The sequence below is a fragment of the Chiroxiphia lanceolata genome, chromosome 5 (genome assembly GCF_009829145.1).
Source record: "Chiroxiphia lanceolata isolate bChiLan1 chromosome 5, bChiLan1.pri, whole genome shotgun sequence".
In the NCBI taxonomy this organism is placed as follows: Eukaryota; Metazoa; Chordata; class Aves; order Passeriformes; family Pipridae; genus Chiroxiphia; species Chiroxiphia lanceolata.
In genome coordinates, this window is record NC_045641.1 from 53,195,064 (window position 1) to 53,217,369 (window position 22,306).

Genomic DNA, 22,306 nt, shown 5'->3' on the forward strand with positions numbered 1-22,306 from the left:
TGAAGCCACAACCATTCAGCTTCAGGCAGCCCAGCAGAGCCACTCATGGATTCAGCAGCAAGATGGGGCAGGACAAGCAGCTTTCAGGCTCAGTAGGCTGGGCTTTCCCCTCCCCAATACTCAGAAGATTGCATGCACACCCTGGTTTGAGGACTGCTGCTCAAAGAGAGCTATATTAAATACATAATAACACCTGGTTCAAAAAGGAGGAAGAGCTCTCCTGGGTCCTGCCAGAGGCATTGGGAATGCAGTGAAATTGAAAATGGTGATTTGTTTTTCCAAGGGACAAACTATCCAAAGATAGTATGTGCTGTCTGCCTTGGAAAGATGAAAGAAGACACAAAGCCTCCCGTCCCACAGCTGCTTACAGAGGAGGAAAACCTGCACCCTGATTATTCCATCTGCAGCCCAGCTTCCTTGCAGCTCTGACCCTCAAGGCTCTGCCTGAGCTTGGTACAGCTGAGACTGAAGAGCAGGCATGGGGAGAGGGAGGTGCTGAGGTTTGGACAACTTCAGCTAATTTAACTCCTTCCCACAAGTATAGGGCTCAGATGACACTTTCAACCCATTCAACCTCCTTTTAAGAATGCTTCCCTCAGCTTCCACTCAGCTGCATGCTGGGAGATGGCATGGGGACAACTGAGAACGCCCTGTGGATACCAGAGGGCCCTTTCGTAGCAACTGTATTTCTTGCATGTCCTTATAAATGACTTATGGGCTGCAAGGTGGGTATTCAGATCTGGTCACAAGGCCGAGGGGGAAAGGAGAGGAGGTATCTCACCCTCTGGCTATTGTGAGATGGGCCATAGTCACCGACCTAGGAGACTGTGGTAAAAAGCAGCAAGCACCTGCCATGGCTCCCAGCACCCTTGGCCCCCACATCGTGCCTCCTCTCAGCATGACAGTGTCCTTGCCTTTTCAAGGAAAGCAAATGTGGCTGCATGGTTTCAATCCTCTTCTCCCCACAGGATCCTCCCCTCCCCACGCCGGCACTGACAGCACACACCATATCTTCAAGGGAGGCTCAAATCTTTGCTCCTTTAATGTGCAGTAAAAAAAGGCAACTCTCCCACGCTCAACAAGTAATCCCACGAGCAGGAGCCCTGGGCTTGGCACCCTCCTCCCTGGTTTTCATTTACAATCGGGCACCATGTGTGGTTTGCTCTGAAGGGTTTTGCTCCCCATGTGCAAAGGAGCTCCTGGCTGCTGCAGGACTGCTTGGCTGGCATGAGATGATGGATGTCTCGCTTTGCCCCTCTTCTCACCAGCTGAGCAAGCTACTGCAGCAACAGCATGTTCCCCCCAGTGGTGTAACAGTGCCAATGTAAGGGCCTCCTGCTTTAGGGAACCCAGCCCTGCGACCCCAGAACACACAGCTACTCTGAAGGAGTCTATACGGAGAGACTCCCCACACCACGGCACGATGTGGTGGAAGGCATCAGTGGAAGTGAGAGAGGGGGGTAGGATCACATCGGGAGAAAAGTATAATAATGGGAGAATTAAATTAACTGCACATAGTTTGCTGAAGGCACATCCTACCCCACGGGAGACAGCCCCTTCAGCCTGGGGTACCGCTCACAGCTCAAGCCTTGTGTGCTGCCAAGGGCCTGGGTAACTGGCTGTCTTGCAATGGAAACGTCTGGGCTGTGGGTAGGATTCTGGATAAACTGATGGGGAGGGGGAGGAAAGGACGAGGAAGAGAAGGGGTTGTGAGTGGGAAGGTGTTGCATACCACAAGCACTTGTGGAAGAGAGATTAGAGCAACAGGTTCCCTCTACCAATAGTGTTCTTCCTTGGCCACCAGTAATGCTTCACATCCCTGTGCTTTCCAGTCTAATACTGCCGAGCAGAGGGCTGGATATCCATTCTAGGGAACGGGTGAGGGAAGAGGCAGGCAGGAATGATTTCAGCAGCAGACTGCAGCCTCTACTTTTTCTTGGGCAAGATCTCTAACTACGTCATCGGAGAGTAGGATGGGGAGCTTCTTCCAGAGCTTCTTCTGCTTTGCCCACACTGTACCAAAAAGAGAAAAGCCCACTGAACTCCCACATTCTCTAGCAGCTTTGAAACCCCCCTTCACAAGTCTATTGTGTGATATCCCTAAACACAACAAAGATTATCTGAAGTCTGAAAGCAGCTTAATAATAAAAACAACTCAAAGGTAAAAGAGGAAGAGAATGGAGGAAGGGGATAGAGTCCTTCCTCTGCTGGCCCCTGGTTGGAGGCAAGCAAAACCGCACACACAGCCTCTTGCTCCACAGCACACCGGTCCATAGCATTCACAAAGCAAACATAGCATCATCTTCCTTTGCTTGCTTCCGATGATGGCTGGCAGTTGGAGGGGAGACAGATGTCCCTGCTGAGGAGCTGGACAAAGTGGGTAGGCGGTCCGCAACTTTCGCTCGCTCTTCCAGAAATTTGTCAAACTCTACGGAAAGAGAAGAGCAGAGCATTAGTAAAGAATGGAAGAGCCATCATGCTGCCAGGAACAGTTAGAGAAAAGGGATAGCTGGCATATCTTACCTTCACTGGTGACACCTTTTGCATCCTCTGATTCTCCCTAGAGAAGAATGAGAAGGGCATGGTTACAAGGAAGGTAGATAAAGGTGTCTCACAGATGTGATTCTTTGCACAGAGAGAGACAAGGTAGTTCTCCCCCCACTTCTGCAGTACAGATATGTTAGAGTGGCCCTGATACTCAGTTCATTTGCTATACCTTCCAGAAGGCTAATTATACTGTTGCCCTGTGTCCTTGGCTTTTCCTTCCCTGCTCTCTCTGAGCAGCCTGTGCCACACATTCAGCAATGTTGTCCATCACCTGAAGTCCAGCCCTGCAGACAACTCTGTCAGGACAGCTGGCTCCAGGAAAGCAGCCCCTCACTTACCACATCAGTGGAGAGCCACTTTTCTATGTCTTCCATGAAATTGGCTTGAGGAACTGGCACCTAGGACAGAAGGAAAAAGGATGATGAGGCCAAGAAAAGAGAGGATGTTCCAGGAAATCCACTATGCAAAATGAAAGCCCAACCCAGAGGCTCACCCTCTTACTCCAGTGTTCAGTCAGCTGAGGCCCTTCCAAATCCAGCCAGTGCCACTGCAAAGCTCTCCCAGCTACCAATGCCACTGCTCACCTGCTTCTTGTCCCCCATCCATGGCCAGACATGCATAGTTTCCAGGGTACATGCCATTAAAAGCCTCTGTGGTTTGGCAGTTGGCCTTGGGGTATTAGGACCAGACCAGACTTTCCATTTTGGTGAGGTCTCACTAGGTGGAAGTTGGCTGCTTGTGTTATGCAGCCAGAGGACAAGAGATGTGCGTTTCTCCACACCTCTTCTCTTCTAAAAACTAGTGACAGTCTGATGTCAAAGTCTGCAATGCTGAAGATATCAGATGTGCCAGGTTTGGCACCACAACAAGGGGGAAAGACACCTGCCACGAACTGATTCCCTGGTAGGATCATGAAGCACAGCAGGATTTGACATCACACCAAACTACTGAGAGAGATTAATCAAAGAGAGAGTCATCTACAATAAAAGTAAATTTTACTTTCAGTAGGGATGAGGTTATCTGAGAATAATTCATGTCCCTGGTCAATTTAAGCAGCAAAGAGACATATTATTAGTGGACAAAGATAACCTGGAAGGAAACAAAGTCTGATCCTTTTCTCTATTCAGGAGCTCCTGAACAAAGCTGAGCAAGAAGCAGCCCTTGCTAAAGGTTCCACAAGCAGAAGCATGAGAGTATTTGTGGTAACTTATTTATTAGTCTTCTAATATGTACAGCTCCCTTGCCCTCTGGAAAACACCAAGACCAAGAGAAAGAACACCACCTTCTTACCAAGGACAGGCTGATTTCCCCAAACCAGGGAGCAAGTGCAGATAGTTACCACAGCTAGCAGATGGATAAATGGGGATGGAAGAGGATGTGTGAGATTAGGGAAGTTTCAAAGCGAACTGGCTTTGCCTACCCAGAGAGAAGCTCTTCGGGGTAGAAGTGCATTCAAGCCAAGGGGACAGCATGTGGGGAAACTTCCTAAAGCAGACATCAGTCTGGGCAGTACCCATTACAGGAAGACAGGCTAACAAGCTTCAGACCTGGGAGCTGTCAAAGCCTCCACGTGCCTGAGGGAATGTAACTGTAGGAATTCCTGCTACTAAAAGACCAAATTCAACAGCCTGAAAGCTCAAACACTCAAGCTGCAGGAGGAGGCCTTGAACAGTAAAAGTCACAACGTGTTTTCCTCCAAATGGGGCAGCTCCTGCTAAGCAGGAGAGGCTGCAAGGGGAATGAATGGCAGTAGCCTCCCTCATGATGCCACCAGCTAGTGTCTCTGCCCCAGATACCCACCTCAAAACAGACCATCCTCTAGCTCAGAGTGGCACGTGCTCTCTTGACCTCAGAGCTCCTAGGATTTTTTCCTACAGACATGTTTACTTGAGGCTGACACTCTGCCTGCTTCCTTCCCAACCCTGGTCTCCACCACTGGCCCAGACCAGGGTTGCCCCATTTCAGTTTGCAATCTCTGCTGATGTCTGCTGTGCATCCTCATGTGCTGTGCCAGCACCACTTCTACTTCAGCAGCCCCAGCCTCCTTCCTCCCTGCTGACCCTCCACGATCTCAGATCTCACCATTCCTTGCCGCATCATCCATTTAGTCAGCTGGGCTCCATCATTAGAGGCACCAGACTCCCCCTGGATGAGAGAGAGCCTGCATTGCAGAGTATGAAGGAGAGGGGAGGCAGTGGGTTTAGGGTGGGGGAAAGAACACATTGTACTGGTGGCCTACTTCTCTGATTGCAGAGAGAGGGCAACTGGACTTGGAAACCCGCTTAAGATGAATAAAACATACATTTCCAGGTGGGAATTTCCCTGCAGATATAGGGAGGACATCCTGTGACTGACTGAGTCAACCCCAGACTTTCCATAGTTTCCCACCTCAGGGGTTTAAAGAATGAGGTATATAGCCCAGGTAGGACATGCAGGTTGGTAGAGACTGAACATTATCATTGGTAATGTAAAACACTTGATTTTTTCCAAACAGACAGAACATTTATTGCATTGGTGAGCAAGGAGAATACTCTTATTCCTGGCAATACACTAAAAGCTCTGTGGCCACTTACTGTTCCTGTGTTCTGCTGCCGGGCATCCAGGGCACCAGCGAGTCCTTTGGTGGCTTGGGGATCTTCGTACTTTACCCTGAAAGCACGAAATTAGATAACACACAGGCCATTGAGATGCCTGAGAGTGAAGAGCAGAAACTCCTAAACATATATTCAGTTCTTCTGACGGCACAACTTTTCATCTCTTGCCATTCTGCTCCCAAGAGCTTCTAGAAAGGTGAGCAAAACCCCTATTAAAGGTATAGCTCACCACAAAACAGACTAATCTACTCACTGCAGCATTATTATGGGATACCACAGGACAACTGTGGCACATGACAGGAGGATGACAAGGTATCATATGAAACTAAAATACAGACTTACAGAGCTAGGTGCATCAACCACAATGCTTACCTGCTTTGGGGTTGACTATAAAGAGAGAAAACTAACACAGACTGACCAGAATATTACAGCTACTTTAGAAAGGATTTGAGCAACAAGCCCCTACATACTCACCTACCTTCATAGACACAAACACAGCTCAAAAACATCTCTTTAACTGATACAACTCAAGAACTGATGGTGGCAGAGGCTCACTGGCCCATGCTACATAGGTGAGACTGGATGATCAGAAGATCCTAGTGGTCTCCAAGTGCACCATTACAGCAACCTCTTTCCACATGCAGATACTCCTCACCCATAATCTCCCTCATCCCATTTCTCTAGGCTGCCAGCACACATCATAATGCCACATGGCACCATTTGATCCATGCAGAGTGGGGAAAAGGGTCCATCCATGCTAGGAGAATGAAGCCTTTCACAGAAACTCTCCACAAGTCACCTCTGCAGCTGCTCCTGGGCCCCTTTCCGCAGATCCAGCAGACCATCAAGTGGAGCTGTTTTTGTTGGGGGCCAGGGGCTTGGGCCACCGCTGCTCAAATTTCTCAAAGAAGTGCTCATCTGTGAAGGGGCCGCTGTGGACAATGGCATCCAGGATGAAGTACAGTGCTGCTATCATGCCGCTGATGAGGAAGAATGGCAGGAAAGGCTTGAAGTGTTTCAAGCACTGCTTCACTGAGGCACACATGAAGCATAGGGGGTCAGGAACAAACCCCAATGGCTTTGCCTATGTCTCCTGCCAGCACGTCCTGTTTGGGAGCTGTAGGGCAATGGGTCTGTTCAGGTGGAGGGAGGCACTGAGAGCTGGTGCTGATGAGTGAAATGTGAAGCCTGAGCTAGTAGAGATTACCTGGCAGGAGTGTGAGTGCAGGCAGATGAAGGGCAGTGAGGAATAAATAGAAGATGTCTTGTTACTTGTGCCTCAGCCTGTTAAGGATTGCGCCACAGCAAAGAGGATACAATTTCACCCCTGTGCAGACCTCCCCCAGCCTCCAGCACTCAGCACATGCCAGTGGCTCAGATTTCAGCCCCAGATCAGGTGCTGTTGGCACGATTGTTTTTGTGCTGCACTGCCTCTGCCCTCAGGCAGCACACCCCACCATAAAAGTGGTGGGGAAACCCATGGACAAAACACATGAAGTCATGTGTAGGCCACAGGTTTCCCCACCACGTTTATCAGAAGCAGTATGAAGCAGAGGAATGGAAGGAGATGTCCTTAAGAGACCTTGACATGTATAAGACACCTTAACTTGCTACTGCCCAGCTGCAGAACAAGGCACCCCAGTGGATGCAGGAGTGCAGGAGCACAGGTCTTTGAGGGCTGGAGACAGCCATGTGCCTGTGTGCTCTACTGCTTGGTAGCCGATGGAGAGCAGGGAATGACTCTGACAGGAAAGCAGTGTGAGATCAGCTAATCTCTCAAACCCAAGGGATCTGGTCAGCACAGCCATTGTCAACTCCTCCAGAACAAGAATTCAGGAATCCATTTTGCAGTGGAGAAGACCTCTTCACTTCAGCCAGTGCTATGGAGACCCAGCTCTTAGTGCTTTACACCAGGAGGTCTCAAACATACTATGGGGGAAGAAACATCAGTCACACTTGCCAACAGGGAAGCTGAGGCACAGAGCAGTGCCCTGCCCTGCCACAACTGACCGCATTCTTCCTGCACTCCAGTTCAATACTCTGCCTGTTAGGCTGCATTGGTATTTAGCAATTTCCAAATTCAACATCACCCCAGTCAGGGCACATGAGTTCAGAGACAGACATGAAAACTCAGCCAGTCCCACTCCACACCTTCATCTCCAGACACTGAATCTCCCGAGAACATGTGGCACCACAGTGCTCATATATAGGGACCGCTTCCTTCTCTCCATACCCAGGAGGATATTGTGAAGGAGAGATGACGGTAGCAGAAAAAAGGACTGGGAGCACAGAGCTCATCCTACAAACACTGTGCATCCAAAGAGTGCATTTCTGTTGCATCCTGCTGTCTCCCAGGAACTGCTGTTGGTTGGGGTCATGGCCCCAGTTGCCCTGAGCCCTCCTTCCTTTACAAGAAGGCAGGACAGGACAGAGTGGGCTGCTGCACTCACCCTCGGCGCTGCTCAGCCAGCGAGCTGCCACGGGTCAGGGCAAACATGTCAAAGTCTTCTTCCAGCTTGCCAGACGTGTCGAGGGAGTGCAGCCCCGCACTTACGCTGCTCGAGCCCAGGTCTGTGGGAGAAAGAAGGGTGAACAGGCAGCTCAGAGCAGTAAATGAAGGGCTGTGGGCTCGGAGAGTGCTAGATGGAAAGCTATCATGAGAACAGGCTAAACTGTTCTAGGCCCGCTCCTCTATCCTGCCCCTCAGCTGCAGTACAGGCTATGTGTGCATGTAGTGTCATGAGTGAAGTAAAAGCAGCAGTTTCTTTGCCTGCTCAGTAGACATTTTTGGCTCAGTCTCAGGCAGAAGCATCATCATCAATTTACTGAACTGATGCTGAAGGCTAGATGTTCCTGATCATTTTAGACAGCTCGGGAGGGAATTGCTCCATAACCTGTGGAAGACCTGTGCTTCTGGGCAAGCACCTCTGAGACAGATAAGTGGATTTTCATGATTCAGTCATCATCTGAAAAAAACCTGACTTGAAAAATATCTCAACTGGCTTGTCTGTAAAAACAGCGTTGCCAATTTTCAGTAGCTGCATCCAAGCTGTATTGAATGTGCTCCCAGGCAATGAGAGCTTCAGGCAGTGTTATGTAGGCCGATGGTGTATCTTGAAGAACCCTCAGGACCTCTAAGGCTTTTTGAGTAAACAGCCTGTCAAATCCTGAGTCCTGAGCCCAAGATGCTCATGGCTGCCTTCACAGCATAGTTTCAGCTGATTTTCTTCTTCTAGACCTTAGAGGTCAGCCTGACACCACACAGCATGAGAGGCAACTAGGCAATGCTGAAGGGCATGCAGAAGGGGCAATTTCATTCCCTACCCTGCTGGAAGGCCTAGTCCTTAGCCACAGACTAATGCTGAGGTCCTTCTTAAGTCATGTCCACCTCCTGCACAATGTGAGGTGTGGATGCCAAGACATATGCTTGAGTGCCTTGGGGCATATACAAGTTTCTTCATGGGTTTATTAGTTGAAAACACACATCATTTCCCTAGGTTACTCTGTGAATATGATTATATAATTCTGGGAGATGATTCAAGTGCAGGAAGGGATTCCTAATGCAGCACAGGAGAAAGACTGAGGGGAAAAGTGCATGGAAACATACTCATTCCAGCCAGTTGAGAGGAAAGGTTGTTGGTGACTTCAGCCTGTTTTAATGCAGAAGGAGTACTGGGTCCCAGATCAATCAGGCTGTTCTCTGTCTCATTTGGTGCCTTTGAAGGAAGAAAAAACAAAATGGTGGAGAGTTTCTGAAGCTTGGACACCCTAGCCCTACAATCCTAGCTCATTAATACTGGAGAGGAAAGCCCTTCTATACCCATCGAAAGATGCCAGTTGTGAAGCCTTTGCTTGTGAGAAGGGGGACAGTGATCAGAGAACTGGCTGGGAATAGTGTCCCAGGGCTGGCCTCAGTAGCCAGCCTCCCAGCTCTGCTGGATGTCAGTAAGTAGGGTAGATGTTGGTTCAGAGGACAGGGCAGTGCTCAGAGAAGGCTCATATAGAAATTGGTCCTCCCAAAACTCAGTACTGGAAAACCATAACTGCTGTTTCTCTGCCCTTGCTCTCTGGGTGAGGGGAAGACTCCCATGGGCAGGGAGGGCGAGGCTAGCAGTGGGAACCAGAGTGTCCTGCACACCAGGTGGTCTGGTGAGCTTGGCTGGGAGAGGAAAGCCTACCACTTCTGGGGGGACAGACTGAACCTCTCTCCAATTCAGCAGGACCTGGCTGGACCTGTGGGATGCAGTCCAAGCTGCACAGAGGGGAAGTTGCTCTGAGTTACCTTGACAGGCTGTCCTGTCCGGAGGCGCTCAAACCTGCAAGAAAAATGACAGGATGCATTTCAATAGCATGTGCTTATTCACTCACAGATTTCTTATAAGGCTTGGCACAGCCGGTCCCTTCCTACATAATAGGAAGAGGGGAACATGGTTCAGGGCCTAATTTCCTCTCAAGACTGAAGACCCACACAGTTGATGTCTCCTAAGAGAGAAAACTCCTTGTGATCCTCCAGAGCTACTCCTAACCAAAATGCTTTAAACATAGCTCTCCATACAGACACAGGGCCTAAATTCCCTAGACTTCATCCTAGCAAAGAGATGTGTTTGGTAAAATGGAAGGGAAAAAAATGGGGTGCTGATCCCACCTGGGCAATTTCTGTCCCCATCTGCCTCAGAGCCAGAAAACCAGCTCTTTCCATGCAGTTCCTTCTTCTTCTTCTGGGTTATGCCACCAGGGCATCTTTATATCCCATGAGTAACTTACACAGCAGTCTTGAAGGGACAGGAATTAGTCAGCAAAAACTGAGAACTGGCTTTGTTCTCAAAGAGGGAAGATACAGACTGATACATCTTGAGTATTATACTTATGGGCAGATCAAAAGGGTGGGATAGGCAGCCTTCAAGGGGCAGTAAACTCTTGTGGGAGAGCAGGGCAGAGAAGGGAGGAGAGAGGTACCTTTCATGGCGCAGAAACACGTTATTGAGGTTGTCATTGATGAGAAGCAGCTCCTCAGTGAGTTGCTCATGGAGGACACGGGGAATCAGCTCCAGTACACGCTGCTGCATGGCTCTGCATGTCCGATTCAGCTCCTGTTCAAAGCAAGGGGAAGTTACCACACAGCTCACGCTAAGGCTGAGCACTCACAGATTTGGGAGTCTGACTGGAATAGACAGACTCTGGAGGCTACTGGGATCTATCAGGAACTGTTTGTTGATAGGCAACAAATATTGGTGTGAGAGGTAAATTGAATCTGGGCTCTACATGGAATAATTGTATGCTTTTTATATAACACATTACCCAGAAAGAAAGGCCCTCAGGGACAAGTCCCCATGTGAGATGATTCCAGCCTCAGTAGTGCTATTTCCCTCCACCTACCCTTTGTCTCCCTTATCCCATTACGCCCTGATAAGCCCCACACTAAATTGTTCAGTTGTTCCCCATGCCTCGCAGGCATCATGCCTCAGTCCATCAAGTCATTGCTAAATTTTGCTGCATGTGCCAGCCCTCCCCCCTGCCAGCGTTCCTTACTTGCAGCAGCTCCAGGTCAGAAGGCTCAGCCTGGGACGGCACCAGCTCCGTCAACATCTCTGACATGACCTTTGTGTTCCCATTCACCACTTCCAGCTCACTGCGCAGCTTCCCGATCTGCAAAAGGAAGTGAAGGGACAGTTCCACCTGGGAAGACTGGGGAGGTAGCTGAGGTAACTCTGAATGGCAGTAAATAGCACCATGTTTGTACGTGTGTTCACAGAGCCGAAGGGAACAGCCACTGGAGAATTCATTTGTCACCACTGTCGCCACTCAGTTAAGCTCTCGGGAGCTCCCAGCAGAAAGAATCTCTATTACTTACCATTGAGTTCATTTGCTGGTAACAGATGCCAGGCCCTCACCTGGGACCTTTGGCTACTAGCCCAGCCTTGACTTTTAGTAGCCAGCACAGGCTGCTGTTGTGATTCAAATCTCTCTCCAGCTAGCAGCTCCTGTGTGGCAGCCACTTAAATGGTTTAATTTCCAAAGCAGTGTAAGAGAGGGAAAAATTAATTCCCATTCAACAGGAGAGCCTCAGCTAAGTGTGCAGTTGAAGCTTTATCCCTCTGGTTTCACAAGCTGCTAATAAGCCTCTTTAGAAGAGTTTATACCCTCTGTTCTGCAAGAGAACGCAACACACTGACAGCTGGAGGTTTGGTGCTGAACATGGTGTCATATGAAGTCAGAGTGAGGAAGGAGAAAAGAGGATGGGGAAACAAGTGAGGAAGCCCTAGCCTTCAGAAACCACAGGCCAGACAGGGTTGATTTGTATAAAGTAAGCAGTGAGACAAGATAAACAGATGATAAGGAGGCATCTACTGAGCAAGCTTTTGCTGAACTGCATTATAAAGACCTCACTTTAAACCTCGATGTCTCTAGTCCCCACTTCCCTATAGCCAGAACTTCCCTCTACCTGCAGGCAGCCCTGTCTTTGGAAAACATAACCACTCCATGATTGTGGTATCCCAGCTCATCAATGTGACCACAGTGGAGCTCTGGGGAGCTCTTGAGGGTCTGTGCTTTAGAAGAACGGCTCTTGAAGACAGAGGCTGGGGAAGGACCAGGACAGCAGTCCCAGAACAGTGTTTGTGAAACAGCCCCCAAACACAGGGAGAGTCAGGAATGTCACAGGGCTTGTGTCCAACTCACCTGCTCTGGTGTGGGTGTGATGGGTGCGTCGCTGGATGAGCCTCTTCCAGTGGGCAAGGTGACAGGGTGGAGGATGGACTCTATCTGCTGAGGGGAGTTGACTGCAGGTGAGTTCTGTCCGGATTGGGAGTCAGTGCTATACACAGTCTACAGACAGAGGTGGGAAAAGTGACAGAGAAGATGTTAGACACTCACACCTGACATTAGAGGAGAAATGTTGATGGCATCTGCTTTCAACAATTCTTGGCTGTCCTGGAGATTCTCACTCCCCAAAAGCCCTCTAAATGCAAGACAGAGTCCTTAACGTCCCCTCATAGCTCCAGAATGGCAGCTGCCCAACATTCTTCTCTTCAGCAATGCTCCCATACCCTCTGTGGTGTGTGGATGGGTGACAGCATGTCCAGATCAGTCATGGGGAACTCTAGGCCCTTCCGTCTCAGGTCTTCATAGACAGCAACGACACCAGTCAAGTCTGGTGAGCTACGGAAGGCATCTGCCCAGGACTGGGGAGAAGGAGACAGCACAGCCCATCATCAATACAATACTCTTCTGTACAAAAACCTAAAGACAAACACTCTCTGAACTGGTGCAGATGCTCACAGTTCTTGGCTCACCTGTATGAGGGTCAGCACCTTGTCGTGCACTATGGCAGGTGGGTTGTTCTTCGGCAGGATTGTTCTCACCAGGACACCTTCTACAAAATCCTGGCTGGACACAAGGACATGGAAGCGATGGCCGCAGTTTTTGACACATGTCTCCAGGACCTTCAAAGGCAATGAAGCATTTGCTATAGCCTTCTCTGCCTACATGTGTTTATTTGCCTTGTTGGCTTTAGGTACACGTGCCTTTTCAGTACATGTGCTAAAGCTCGTGTTCAGCACTCAGCTTTACAGCAGAGCCGAGAAAGAGCCCTGACCACTCACCGTCAAAGCCAGCATAACTTCATGGAAGTTCTTGTTCCCTACAATTCTCTTCTTAATGGCTCGGAAGGCATCTTTGGGCCTGAGGGAGAAATGAGATGAAGAAAGATCATCAGAAGGTTGAGCCCCACCTACAGCAAGGCAAAGCAAAACAGCCAGTGGCTCTGGATGCCTCATACTATGCAGGTGTCCTTCCCCATCAGGTTTTCAGGGTGGCTTGAAGCAATGACTGGTAAAGCAGCTTCTGCCTGTGGTTCTGCAAGAGCAGTGGGGCCCTGCTAATCATGAAATCATTTAGGTTGGAAAAGACCTTTTAAGATCATCGAGTCCAACAGCAAACCTAACATTGCCAAGTCCATCACTAAACCATGTCCTTGAGTGCTGTTCCTGAAATTGGAGGCCTCTGTGCTGATGTCTGCAACAACTCAAGGTGCTCAGGACACAACAGAGAACAGAGTAAAAGCAATGCTAGAAACACACAGCTTGGGGATAGAGCAAAATCCCATGGCAGAGAGACTGAAAAGGAGAACGTCACAGAAAAGCTTGGCATGGGTTAGAAACAGGAAGGAGCGAGAAAGCTACAGCAATTCCTCTGTTGCTCAGAGAGAAGCTGTTTAACAACATTTCCCTGGAGAAAAGGAGACTAAAAAGCTGCAGGGGAGATTCAGTGGCAAAATCTTGCCTATATTGCGGGTGGGCAAGAATGCAGCAGCACAGTAGGGCCCCCTTAACCATTCTCAGAGGGGAGAAACACCGTGGTCTCAGACCACTCATCTTGAGAGGGCACAAATGAGTCAACATGCTCTAGTAGAGCACAGGAAGTGAGGCTGAGCTGGAAGAGCAGCACTGCTAGGGGAGAAGAGTGGCGGGGAGACACTGAGGCAGTGAGGAGGGAAGGAGTGTATTGGCCCATGGGGCAGCATGGTGTCAATGGATGGGCATTAGCAGGGCAGTGGGAGAGCCTGTCATCCCAGAAGGATGCAGCTGTGTTATCAGGTGCCAAGACCTGAAAAAAGTGGCCACAGATCAGGACTGAGAACTGTGGACAGAGACAGGTGTATTTGCACCATGGGAATAGCATGAAAAAGAAGTGGTGACAGATCTGTGAGTAGAGATGTTTGACTTTGTTTTCATACAACTGTGAAGCTGAAAACTGGGCTTGCTAATCCTCTGTCAACATCACTGTGGGGTAGGACAGCAGGAGTGAAACCTACATGTTTTATTCCATGTAGCACCTTCTTTTTTACATGCTGCTCTTGACATCTCCACTGTGAGAAGGAGCAGTCTCCCTTGAATTCATTGCCAAATCCCCAGGTCCAGAGTTAACAAGTCTGGCAGATTTATGAACATCTCCCTGCAGGGAGAGGGAGACAAGGGCTCCCCCACCCACTTTGTGTGAGTCTGAGTGACTGTACCTGAAAATACCTGAGCAGCAAACCCCAGCAGGACTTGCACAGTGAGAGGACTGAATAGAAGCTCTCTCCTCAGTCACCAGCCTGCAGATTTTTGCATTCCCAGAGGAAAGAAAGAGAGCGGTATGAAGAAGGAATAAACTGAAGTGGAAGAATTACAAATATGCCTTTGGGACATGGGAGACAGCCTGGATTGAATCAAGGTTCTCTGGGGACCCTGAAGGCCTGTTTGAATGGCTTCCAGCACTCACTAAGATTATACAGAAGCATCTAACAAATGCCGTGGCAGATTGGCTGTGTCTAGGCCTCCTAGCAGAGTCTTGTCTAAGGGACTGTTGGGAAGCCTAGCTTATTATCTCCACCAATGTATGCTACCACTGCAGCCTAGGCATGTAGTGTTACAGGGTGTGCTGGGACCAGCTGCTGGATATGGACCCTTGCCAGCTCTCCTTACCCTTCTTCAGTCTCGTTAATGATGTCACAGATCTCCATGTTGAGAGCCCAGTCCTCGCTCCGTAGGGACCCATCGGTAGCTCTCTCTGGAAAACAGAAACCAGAACAGGGTAGGGCTAAGAGCAGCTCTGGCACTCTCACGGGCTGCTGTTAAGCTCTCACAACACCGCAGATCCCGGCCTCTTCCTCCCTGGATTCCACTACAATATGCAAGGAGGCAAACCCAGCTGCAAATCCCGAGTCACCAAGTGCTCCCCACTAGATGTCAGCACCGCAGAGCACATGGCTGGCTGGTGCTGGAATGGATGGGTGCACCCGTGCCACCCATGCTACCGACACACACATTGTGTGATCACTGGAGGGAAGGGAAAAGGCTCAGCATGACTTCAGCTCCACAGCTGGGGAAAAGGGGGCTTATTTGCTTTGTTACTGCAAGGCCAGAAACTGTGAGTTTGGTTCATTCACACTGTCATGGCTCTGAAGTCACTCTTGGTTTGTACCACTTAAGGAGACAAAAGAATCAACCCCCTTTTTTTTTTGTACACCAGGCCTATAAAAATAAATAAGCAAACATAAACAACCAAAGCAGGGCTCTCTCTTGTTTAACATTTACACCTCTCCCCTGAACTTCTGGCCTCTGGGGAGTGTGGGCAGAAGCAAACTGCAGGCTGAAGTCAAAGCAATATTGTTTCAGCTTTGATTGTGTTCCCTTTAATTAGGAATTCCTTAGTCAGCCTTGATGTTATTTATTCAAGGCAGAGATTTGGGAAATGAGCAGCTATTACTGAGAGCACCAGTGTCTCCACCCTGTAATCAGCCATGTCTCCGTCCTGGCCACACCACTGACTGATGCCTTCAGGGACACCACCAGTGGCTGGGGGAAAGAGAACTGCCAGCGGGGCCGGCAGGACCCAGGCACTCTCAAGACCCCAGGGAAACACAGACGCAGCAAATGGTAAGCAGAGGGCAAAAATCATCCTTCCCAGCTCTCCCATCCTGCAAAACACTCGACTTAGAGAACTAAAACTGGCCAGACTGGTTTAGCAGTTACCAAGTGCTCTTCAAGAGAGCTCAGACCCAACAGAAGTGCTTACATTTTCAAAACTGCTGTCCCTGCAAAATCTGGGGCTGTCCCTTGCTGCTGTGGGTCCTCTATCCCTTTGGAGAGCCCTTTTCTCTGCAGAGCTGCCTTTTTCTCCTTTTGACCCAGAAGCTAATGATCCCTGTGTAGGAATGAAATTAAATGCCCATTCACACAGTAATGGGAAAAGGCCATCACACGGGAAGACTTTTTAACTTCTGCCCGGGTAAGCACATCCATCATGTTTTGCGATGTCCTGTTTCTTAAGGGTCAGGCTCAGAGCTATTCGCAGCAGTGTGCAAGGCAGCCTCTTATACACGTGAACCTCCCACAGATTGCACACCACAGTGTGAAGTTATCTGCACATTATCACAATGCAGCCACCACCTTTTCTGTTGGCTGCAGAATGTATTGATTACACTGTGATTATGCTGATTACATTGTGGCCGCAGCCAGATGGAAAAGGGCAGACAAGGGAAGGAGAGTGGCAGAATGTTCTTGATGCTCTTCCACCTTTCTGAAGGTCTGGCTACTACTGTAATATCCATAAGGCTCCTTGATTCAGGTGATCTTTTGTCACTTTGAGTACTAATTTTACATAGGAATCCTGATCTCTGGCAGATCCAAGCTTCCTCAGTGAGGCACAGGAGGTAGCATCACAGGAGGTAGAGAATATATCCAGGGCAATGGGCATGTCTGGTGCACCAGGGCATATACCAATCAATAGGTGAAGCTGTGGTAACATGTGGGGGAAAATGTTTTCCATTGGGGCATCTTTGGGATCAGGACTCAGTAATATCAGAGCTCCAGGTTTCCTTCTGCCCTGGGACACCACACAGCCAACCTTGCCAGTAGGCAGATTCCAGCTCAGGTCAGTCTGATGGATTTGGCACACATGGTCACAAAGCCACCCTTCACTTGTGCTCTCTCTCCTCTGGCGTTCCCTGCTCACAACACACCGTGGTTTGAACAAGCCGGAAATTTCTCTGTACTGTTTGCTGCTGCTGGCAATGAATCACACAAATCCATCATATAGGGGTTGCTCTGCTGAAAGGGAAGTCTACATCCTCTCTTCCCACAGTCTTCTCACTGCACATGGAAGGAAAGACCCACAACTCAGGAACAGGGCTAAGCCTGCTTGGAAGCTCTGAGCTACAGAAGAAACCAAGGACAAAATAAAACCTGCCTTTAACCATCAAGTCCTTGCTGTTCAAACCTCCCCAGCCCTCCTCATTCTCACTGGCATTGTACATAAAAATGAACTGAATCTGCAAAAACCCTTCCCTTGCTTCCCAATGTTTGGTGGCACTCTGTAACCTGCTCCCCACCACTCCTTTTCCTCTAAACACACCAATCCTGCCAAGGTCGAGCAGTAGGTTTGCTTTTCAGACAGGAATGCAAATAAACCATGCATGCTCTGGCCACTTATAACAAAACTTGGTTTCCTCAGAAGTGACACACACTGCCTTGCTGTTGGTTCACAACGCTGTGGCCATCCTGCTACCATCACCCTTGTTCATACAGTCATCAAGGAAGAGCTGCAGGAAAGCAGTAAACCTGTCATAAATGCAATTCGGTTTATAAAATAAAAAGCTGGAAGAGCAGTATTAGGGTATATGGAAAACAAGAATGTGACCCTGAGGCAATTCCATGGACAAAGTACTTGAATTCACCCAGTACAGATTAAGGCCTGGCCTATCTGGCCTTGGGAGAGCTGGAGCTAATGCCCTTTTAATCCTCCTTGCTCTCTTCCAAGCTCTAAGGGACTGCCCGAGCCTAATAAGATATGCTGGGGTTTTCTCTGAAATCCTGAACTTTATCCTTTTCCTAAAGCCTGCAGAAGGGAAAGAAACAAAGTCTAATTCATTAGTCACATGAAGGATCAGAGTGGCTGGCCCCATTTCATGAGCTGTAATTAGCACATGAGCTGTCTGCCCCTCATGAAATCTGAGACCTGGATGGCTGAGGGCAGCGACAAGTCCCTAAAAACAGCGAGCACAGGAGGCAGGTCACAAGCGCATGCCCAGCACTCTGCCTGGTGGGACTCATCAGGTAGCATCTCCTTCTGTGTGCTAACAGCTGAGCCTGACCTGCAGCGGAGAATTCCCCCTGGCAGAGATTATCTATGAATGCTGTCTCCCTCCAAGCCCAAAAACAACTGGCTGTTGAATGTACAGGAGGCCCCTTCACGGGGCTGCTTCAAAGCCACATTGTTTTGGCAGCCAGTCCAGTTCCCCGGGTGTGACAGCATTAGGGTTTGTCTGATTCCAGTCTGCTGCCTCACAAATTACTCAGAACGACCCAGCACCACTGAGGACTGAGGTACGGGTTGAGCCAGAGCATCGACTCTTTTCCTGCCTGGCATTTGATGTGCTCCTGCTGATTGCAACTGGGTTATAAAAGTTATTTAGAATCATCAGATAAAGAACTCTGAGCTAAATATAACTGACCAAGAGAGCTGCACCTTGCTTTATGCCATCAGTAAATTTCACAACTTTGTTTCTTTTCAAGTTTATTGTCTCTGCCTTCATGCATGGCAGGGGAGAGCCCATTGTTAAGTCTGGCAATCCCACCCAACCGTCCCTGCAGCAGCATACCATCACTGCAGTCCATAGTGTGGGGAAGTACAGGAGCCAGGGACAGAAGATTCTGCCTGGGCTCCTGTCCCCTTTGCTCCCCATCCCAGATCTGAAGCACCCATATCCAGACAGGTGCCGTTCAGAAACCCTTTCTCTGTGATATGCTTTGCCATAGCAGGTCAGAAACTGTGTGCCTCTCCTTCAAGTCAAGCTCTTAAATAGTGCTCCCTACAGTCATCAGTCTTGCTGGCTTTAAGTTCCTCAGCAAAGCATCAAGCACCTTCTCACCCATTTCAACAGGCATTTGAGGGCACCAACATTCCGTTGCACAAGACAGCATAGATTCAACATAAAGCAACACAACAGTCCTTTCTCCCAACCTCTCTTCAGTTCATAAAGCCCCTGGCCCAAATCAGCACCCTGTACAAAGTCTCTTTGCTCAGCCTCATGCTTTCACTTCCCTTGAGGGAACTTCAGCTCTGTCAGGACTCCACCATTTAGCTGTATCACTCCTCCAAAGACCGAGGGGACAAAATGCTTTCTAGAGAGAACAGAGATATGGCTCCAAACCTAACTCCAGGACAGTGATGGACACAGACTATGCTGACATAGTGCTGTGGGTTTTTGGGTCTCTGAACTCCTGCTCCTTTCCTGCAAATCAGCTTAAACTCTCTGGGATCAACTGACTCTTCAACTGCTGCCTTTTCCCCTTCTCCACACAGAGGGGGCACAGAAGACAAGGTAATGCTTTTTTGAGAAGCACAGCCTTGCTGGGACCCACTTGGCTCCAACAGGAGACTGTTACTGACAACAGCTCCCAAGGTCCCAACTCACAGAGGGTGCAGGGACACCAGCAAGGTGGCATCCAAATGGTTGTGGAGATTTTTCTAGCATATTGTGTTGTATCTGCCCTTCTTCCTCACCCATGAGCCTCTCTTACTTGCTCCCTCTTTACACTCTCAACTTTTACTGGTTCTCATGCTTAAAACGACTCCCAACCATAAAAAAATCCTTTTCATCTCCATGCTACACCGTTACTCCTCTCCCTTGCCTGCCCTCACACACTGAAATAACCTGTCTCTGTCCCTTTCAGTATTGCTATAATTACTAGTTATTTCAGACTTCAAGGGTGAGGAGAGAGCATTGATGGTTTCCTCTCCAGTCTCTCACTCAGAGGGAATTCACCTGCTTGAAATTAGATTTTCCATTCTGAAAGTGGAAAAAAGCTTCTCTTAGCTCTTAGATGGAGGTGCAGTGGATTTCCCTTTTGAGGGGGGATTCCAAACTACAATGCTTCATCATTCTGGAAAATTTCCCACTGGTCAGAAGTACTGTGTTTAAAAACCCCCTCATAAAACAAAAACAAACACTGAAAAAACAAACAAGCAAGTCTGTATTCCTCTTACTTGGAAAGAGACATCACAAACAAAAACAGGACAGAGGCAACTTTTGTGACTAAATCTCAGAACTGTGAGTAAGAAACTAGAAAACCTACTCCTCTGCAACTGACTCATTCTGTGACACATCACTGAGATTATCTCAGCATTGGATTCCTAGTCAGCAAAATAAGTAGGTCTTCCTAGATTAACATTAATGAAGGAATTTGAGAACGTCGCCGCAGTGTGCCACAGAGGATTTTTTTAATATTCCTTAGCCTTCATCTAAAGCTATTTTAGACCTCATAAGCTATATCAAGCATACATGACTTTGCCTAAGTAATTTACAAGGACGCAGCATTAGCTCTTTGCAGACAGCCCAAAGCAGCAGCACTATGCAGGTTTGGTAATCAGGCTCATGGGTTGGACATGAAGTTGCCACGGACCTACCAAACAAGTTTGGGTAAGTCATGTTGGCGTCTCAAATTAAACAGGGCAGATAGCATTTATCCATGTCCCCAGGATGTTGATAGGCAATGTTCAAAAGGAGAAAACATTCATATTTTCAGCCACCAGCCCTTTCAAGTCCTTCACCCTGAGTTCCTTTCACATATGCTGTAATTCCTCCAACCCTTTGGACTCAGATAACCCCAAACCCCAGTAACTAAGATCTCCCTACTATCTTACTACCTGTGCTACTAAGGATTCTCAACTCTTCTTTGACAACTCTTGAAATACCTTTTTTCCCTCTTATTGGCTGTTAGTTTGTTGCTTGGGAATCCCTTCTTTAATTGAAGCAAAGCCCAGAGGGAGCCCACTTACAATCTGGTTACTACACTGACGAGAAGATCTGGAGGGCAAGAAGAGATCTGTGACATCTTCAGATAGCCTCTACCCAAGCACAAGGACATATTTGATACAGTCACTGAGAGAACAAAGAGCATTTATTTGGGAAAGGACAGGAGACAGCTTTTCCTGGAACGTATGATGGAACATGTGACATTCTTCTGGGGAGATGCTGAAGATCTTCTGGAGGTTTTTGATAACAGAATGATCCCTGATGATCCTTCCCCCATCTTGCTGTAGTGCATCTCACATATGTGGCCCAACACCAGAGCGGCACATCACAGTGCCGCCAACCCACTTTTGGACAGTGCTTAGGGCAGCCTCTAAAATAAGCAGTGCCTACAAAAGCATTACTTAGAGCAGCTGCTTGCTCCCTTCCTGCCCCAGCCACTTCACCCATGTGAGCTCACCAAAACCAACTTGAACCCAGGACCAGATGTTCACAGTGAAGAGCAAAGGTCTAAAGGGTGACAAACAGCAAGAATGGAAGCGCGTAAACTGACAAATGGAGAGTTTAGTTGGGCATCAATGTTCAAGTGCAACTTGAAGGCCCTTAGGCAATACAACATGGGAGGAATGGGTCTTCATTCTAATTATTTTAAGAACTGCTCAAAGAACTGATTTTAAGAATCCCCGTTCCAACGCCAGTGCAGCTGTTGATGGTCTTGTTCTAACTGTGGCATCGCTGCTCCGCTTTCTCAGACCACATCCTTCTCCCACGTTCCCCAAGCTGCCCTCAGTGCACGGACTGCGGGAGACCGGAGAGGTCACAGCGTGGGCGCCGTGTTAATTGCCAGAGCTGGTGCTCAGTGCCCTGAGCCGGCCCGTGCTGCAGGGAGCTGCTCTCCACAGCCATGACGCTTGTCCCACAACTCAGCGCGGGGAGGCTCGGGGCAGCCGCCCTGGGTGCCCAGCGTGCATGACCTTCGAGTGCAGGACGCTGGTCCAAGTGGGTGAGCCGCACGTCACAGGGACAGCCCAGCCCAGAGCCGCTGTCCCTGCAGCCCCCACTGTCCCCACGGTCCCCTCTTTCCCCTCAGCCCCCGAGGGCGACCCTCACACCACCGCGGGTCACGCGCCCCTTCCCGCCCGGGCCGCGATAGGCCGCCGCAGCTGGAGCCCAGCCAATCAGCGGCTCCCACCGTACCCCCGGCGTGGCCCCGCCCCTGCCGCGAAGCCCCCGAAGAGGCGCGGGCGGGAATGGCCTCGAGCCAATCACGGGCCTTGGCGGCCCCGGGGGGCGTGGTCCGGACCCCCGGCTCGCGGCCCCTTTAAGCGAGCAAACTTCACCCCGAGACCCCCTTGCGCCCGGATTGGCTGGCTGGGCCCCCGCCGGAGCCGCCTCGGGCTGTGCGCTCGCTATTGGCCGGCAGTTCCCGTCAGTCAGAGAGGAGATCTGCTCTGATTGGTCAGTGCCGGCTCTGTCCCGCCGCGGGGGCGGGGCCCAGCGCTTCCCCGAGGAAGGGTCGGTCGGGCGCCCCCGGGGCGGCGGGGGCGGGCGGGGACGCGGGGCTGCGCGGGGGCTCGGGGGGCGCGGGCGCGGGTCTCACCGATGCGCTGCCCCACGGGGGAGCTGAAGGGGTTCCCCAGCAGAAAGTCCATCGCCGCCGCCGCCGCGCCGCGATCAGCTGACGCCGCCGCCGCCGCCGCTCACGTGACCCGCGCGCCGGCCGGGGCGGTCCGCTGGGCCCCACTGTGACGCCGCCGCCCGGGAGGGGCCCCGGACCGGCCCCGCCGAGCTACGGGCTGAGCGAGGCACGGAGCCACCGTGCGGAGGGGCGGCGGCTGCCGGGACAGGGGTCCTGCCGGCCCGTAGCCTC

At 49.9% G+C, this 22,306-nt stretch overlaps 1 protein-coding gene across 1 annotated transcript; it reads right to left on the minus strand.

Annotated features, from left to right (window-relative positions):
* Positions 1-1,012: 1,012 nt before the first annotated feature.
* Positions 1,013-22,147, minus strand: TOM1 (target of myb1 membrane trafficking protein). The gene is made up of 15 exons (XM_032688790.1): positions 22,037-22,147; positions 14,606-14,690; positions 12,743-12,821; positions 12,434-12,583; positions 12,188-12,322; positions 11,820-11,966; positions 10,671-10,787; positions 10,098-10,231; positions 9,424-9,457; positions 8,749-8,857; positions 7,592-7,712; positions 5,121-5,196; positions 2,886-2,945; positions 2,524-2,560; positions 1,013-2,428 (listed from the first exon to the last, which is right to left on the minus strand). Exons 1-15 carry the CDS (start codon positions 22,086-22,088, stop codon positions 2,280-2,282), a joined length of 1,485 nt encoding a protein of 494 aa, XP_032544681.1. The 5' UTR covers positions 22,089-22,147; the 3' UTR covers positions 1,013-2,279.
* Positions 22,148-22,306: the final 159 nt, after the last annotated feature.

What these genes read in the sequence shown, in the direction of transcription:
- TOM1 (XM_032688790.1), bottom strand. Translation starts at nt 22,088, where the DNA reads ATGGACTTTCTGCTGGGGAACCCCTTCAGCTCCCCCGTGGGGCAGCGC. An exon ending in AGGTGCTGACCCTCATACAG is followed by an intron (nt 12,323 to 12,433) that starts GTGAGCCAAGAA and finishes CCTTCTCCCCAG; the next exon opens with TCCTGGGCAGATGCCTTCCG. An exon ending in GGCAGCAGAACACAGGAACA is followed by an intron (nt 2,946 to 5,120) that starts GTAAGTGGCCAC and finishes CTTCTGTCCTAG; the next exon opens with GTGCCAGTTCCTCAAGCCAA.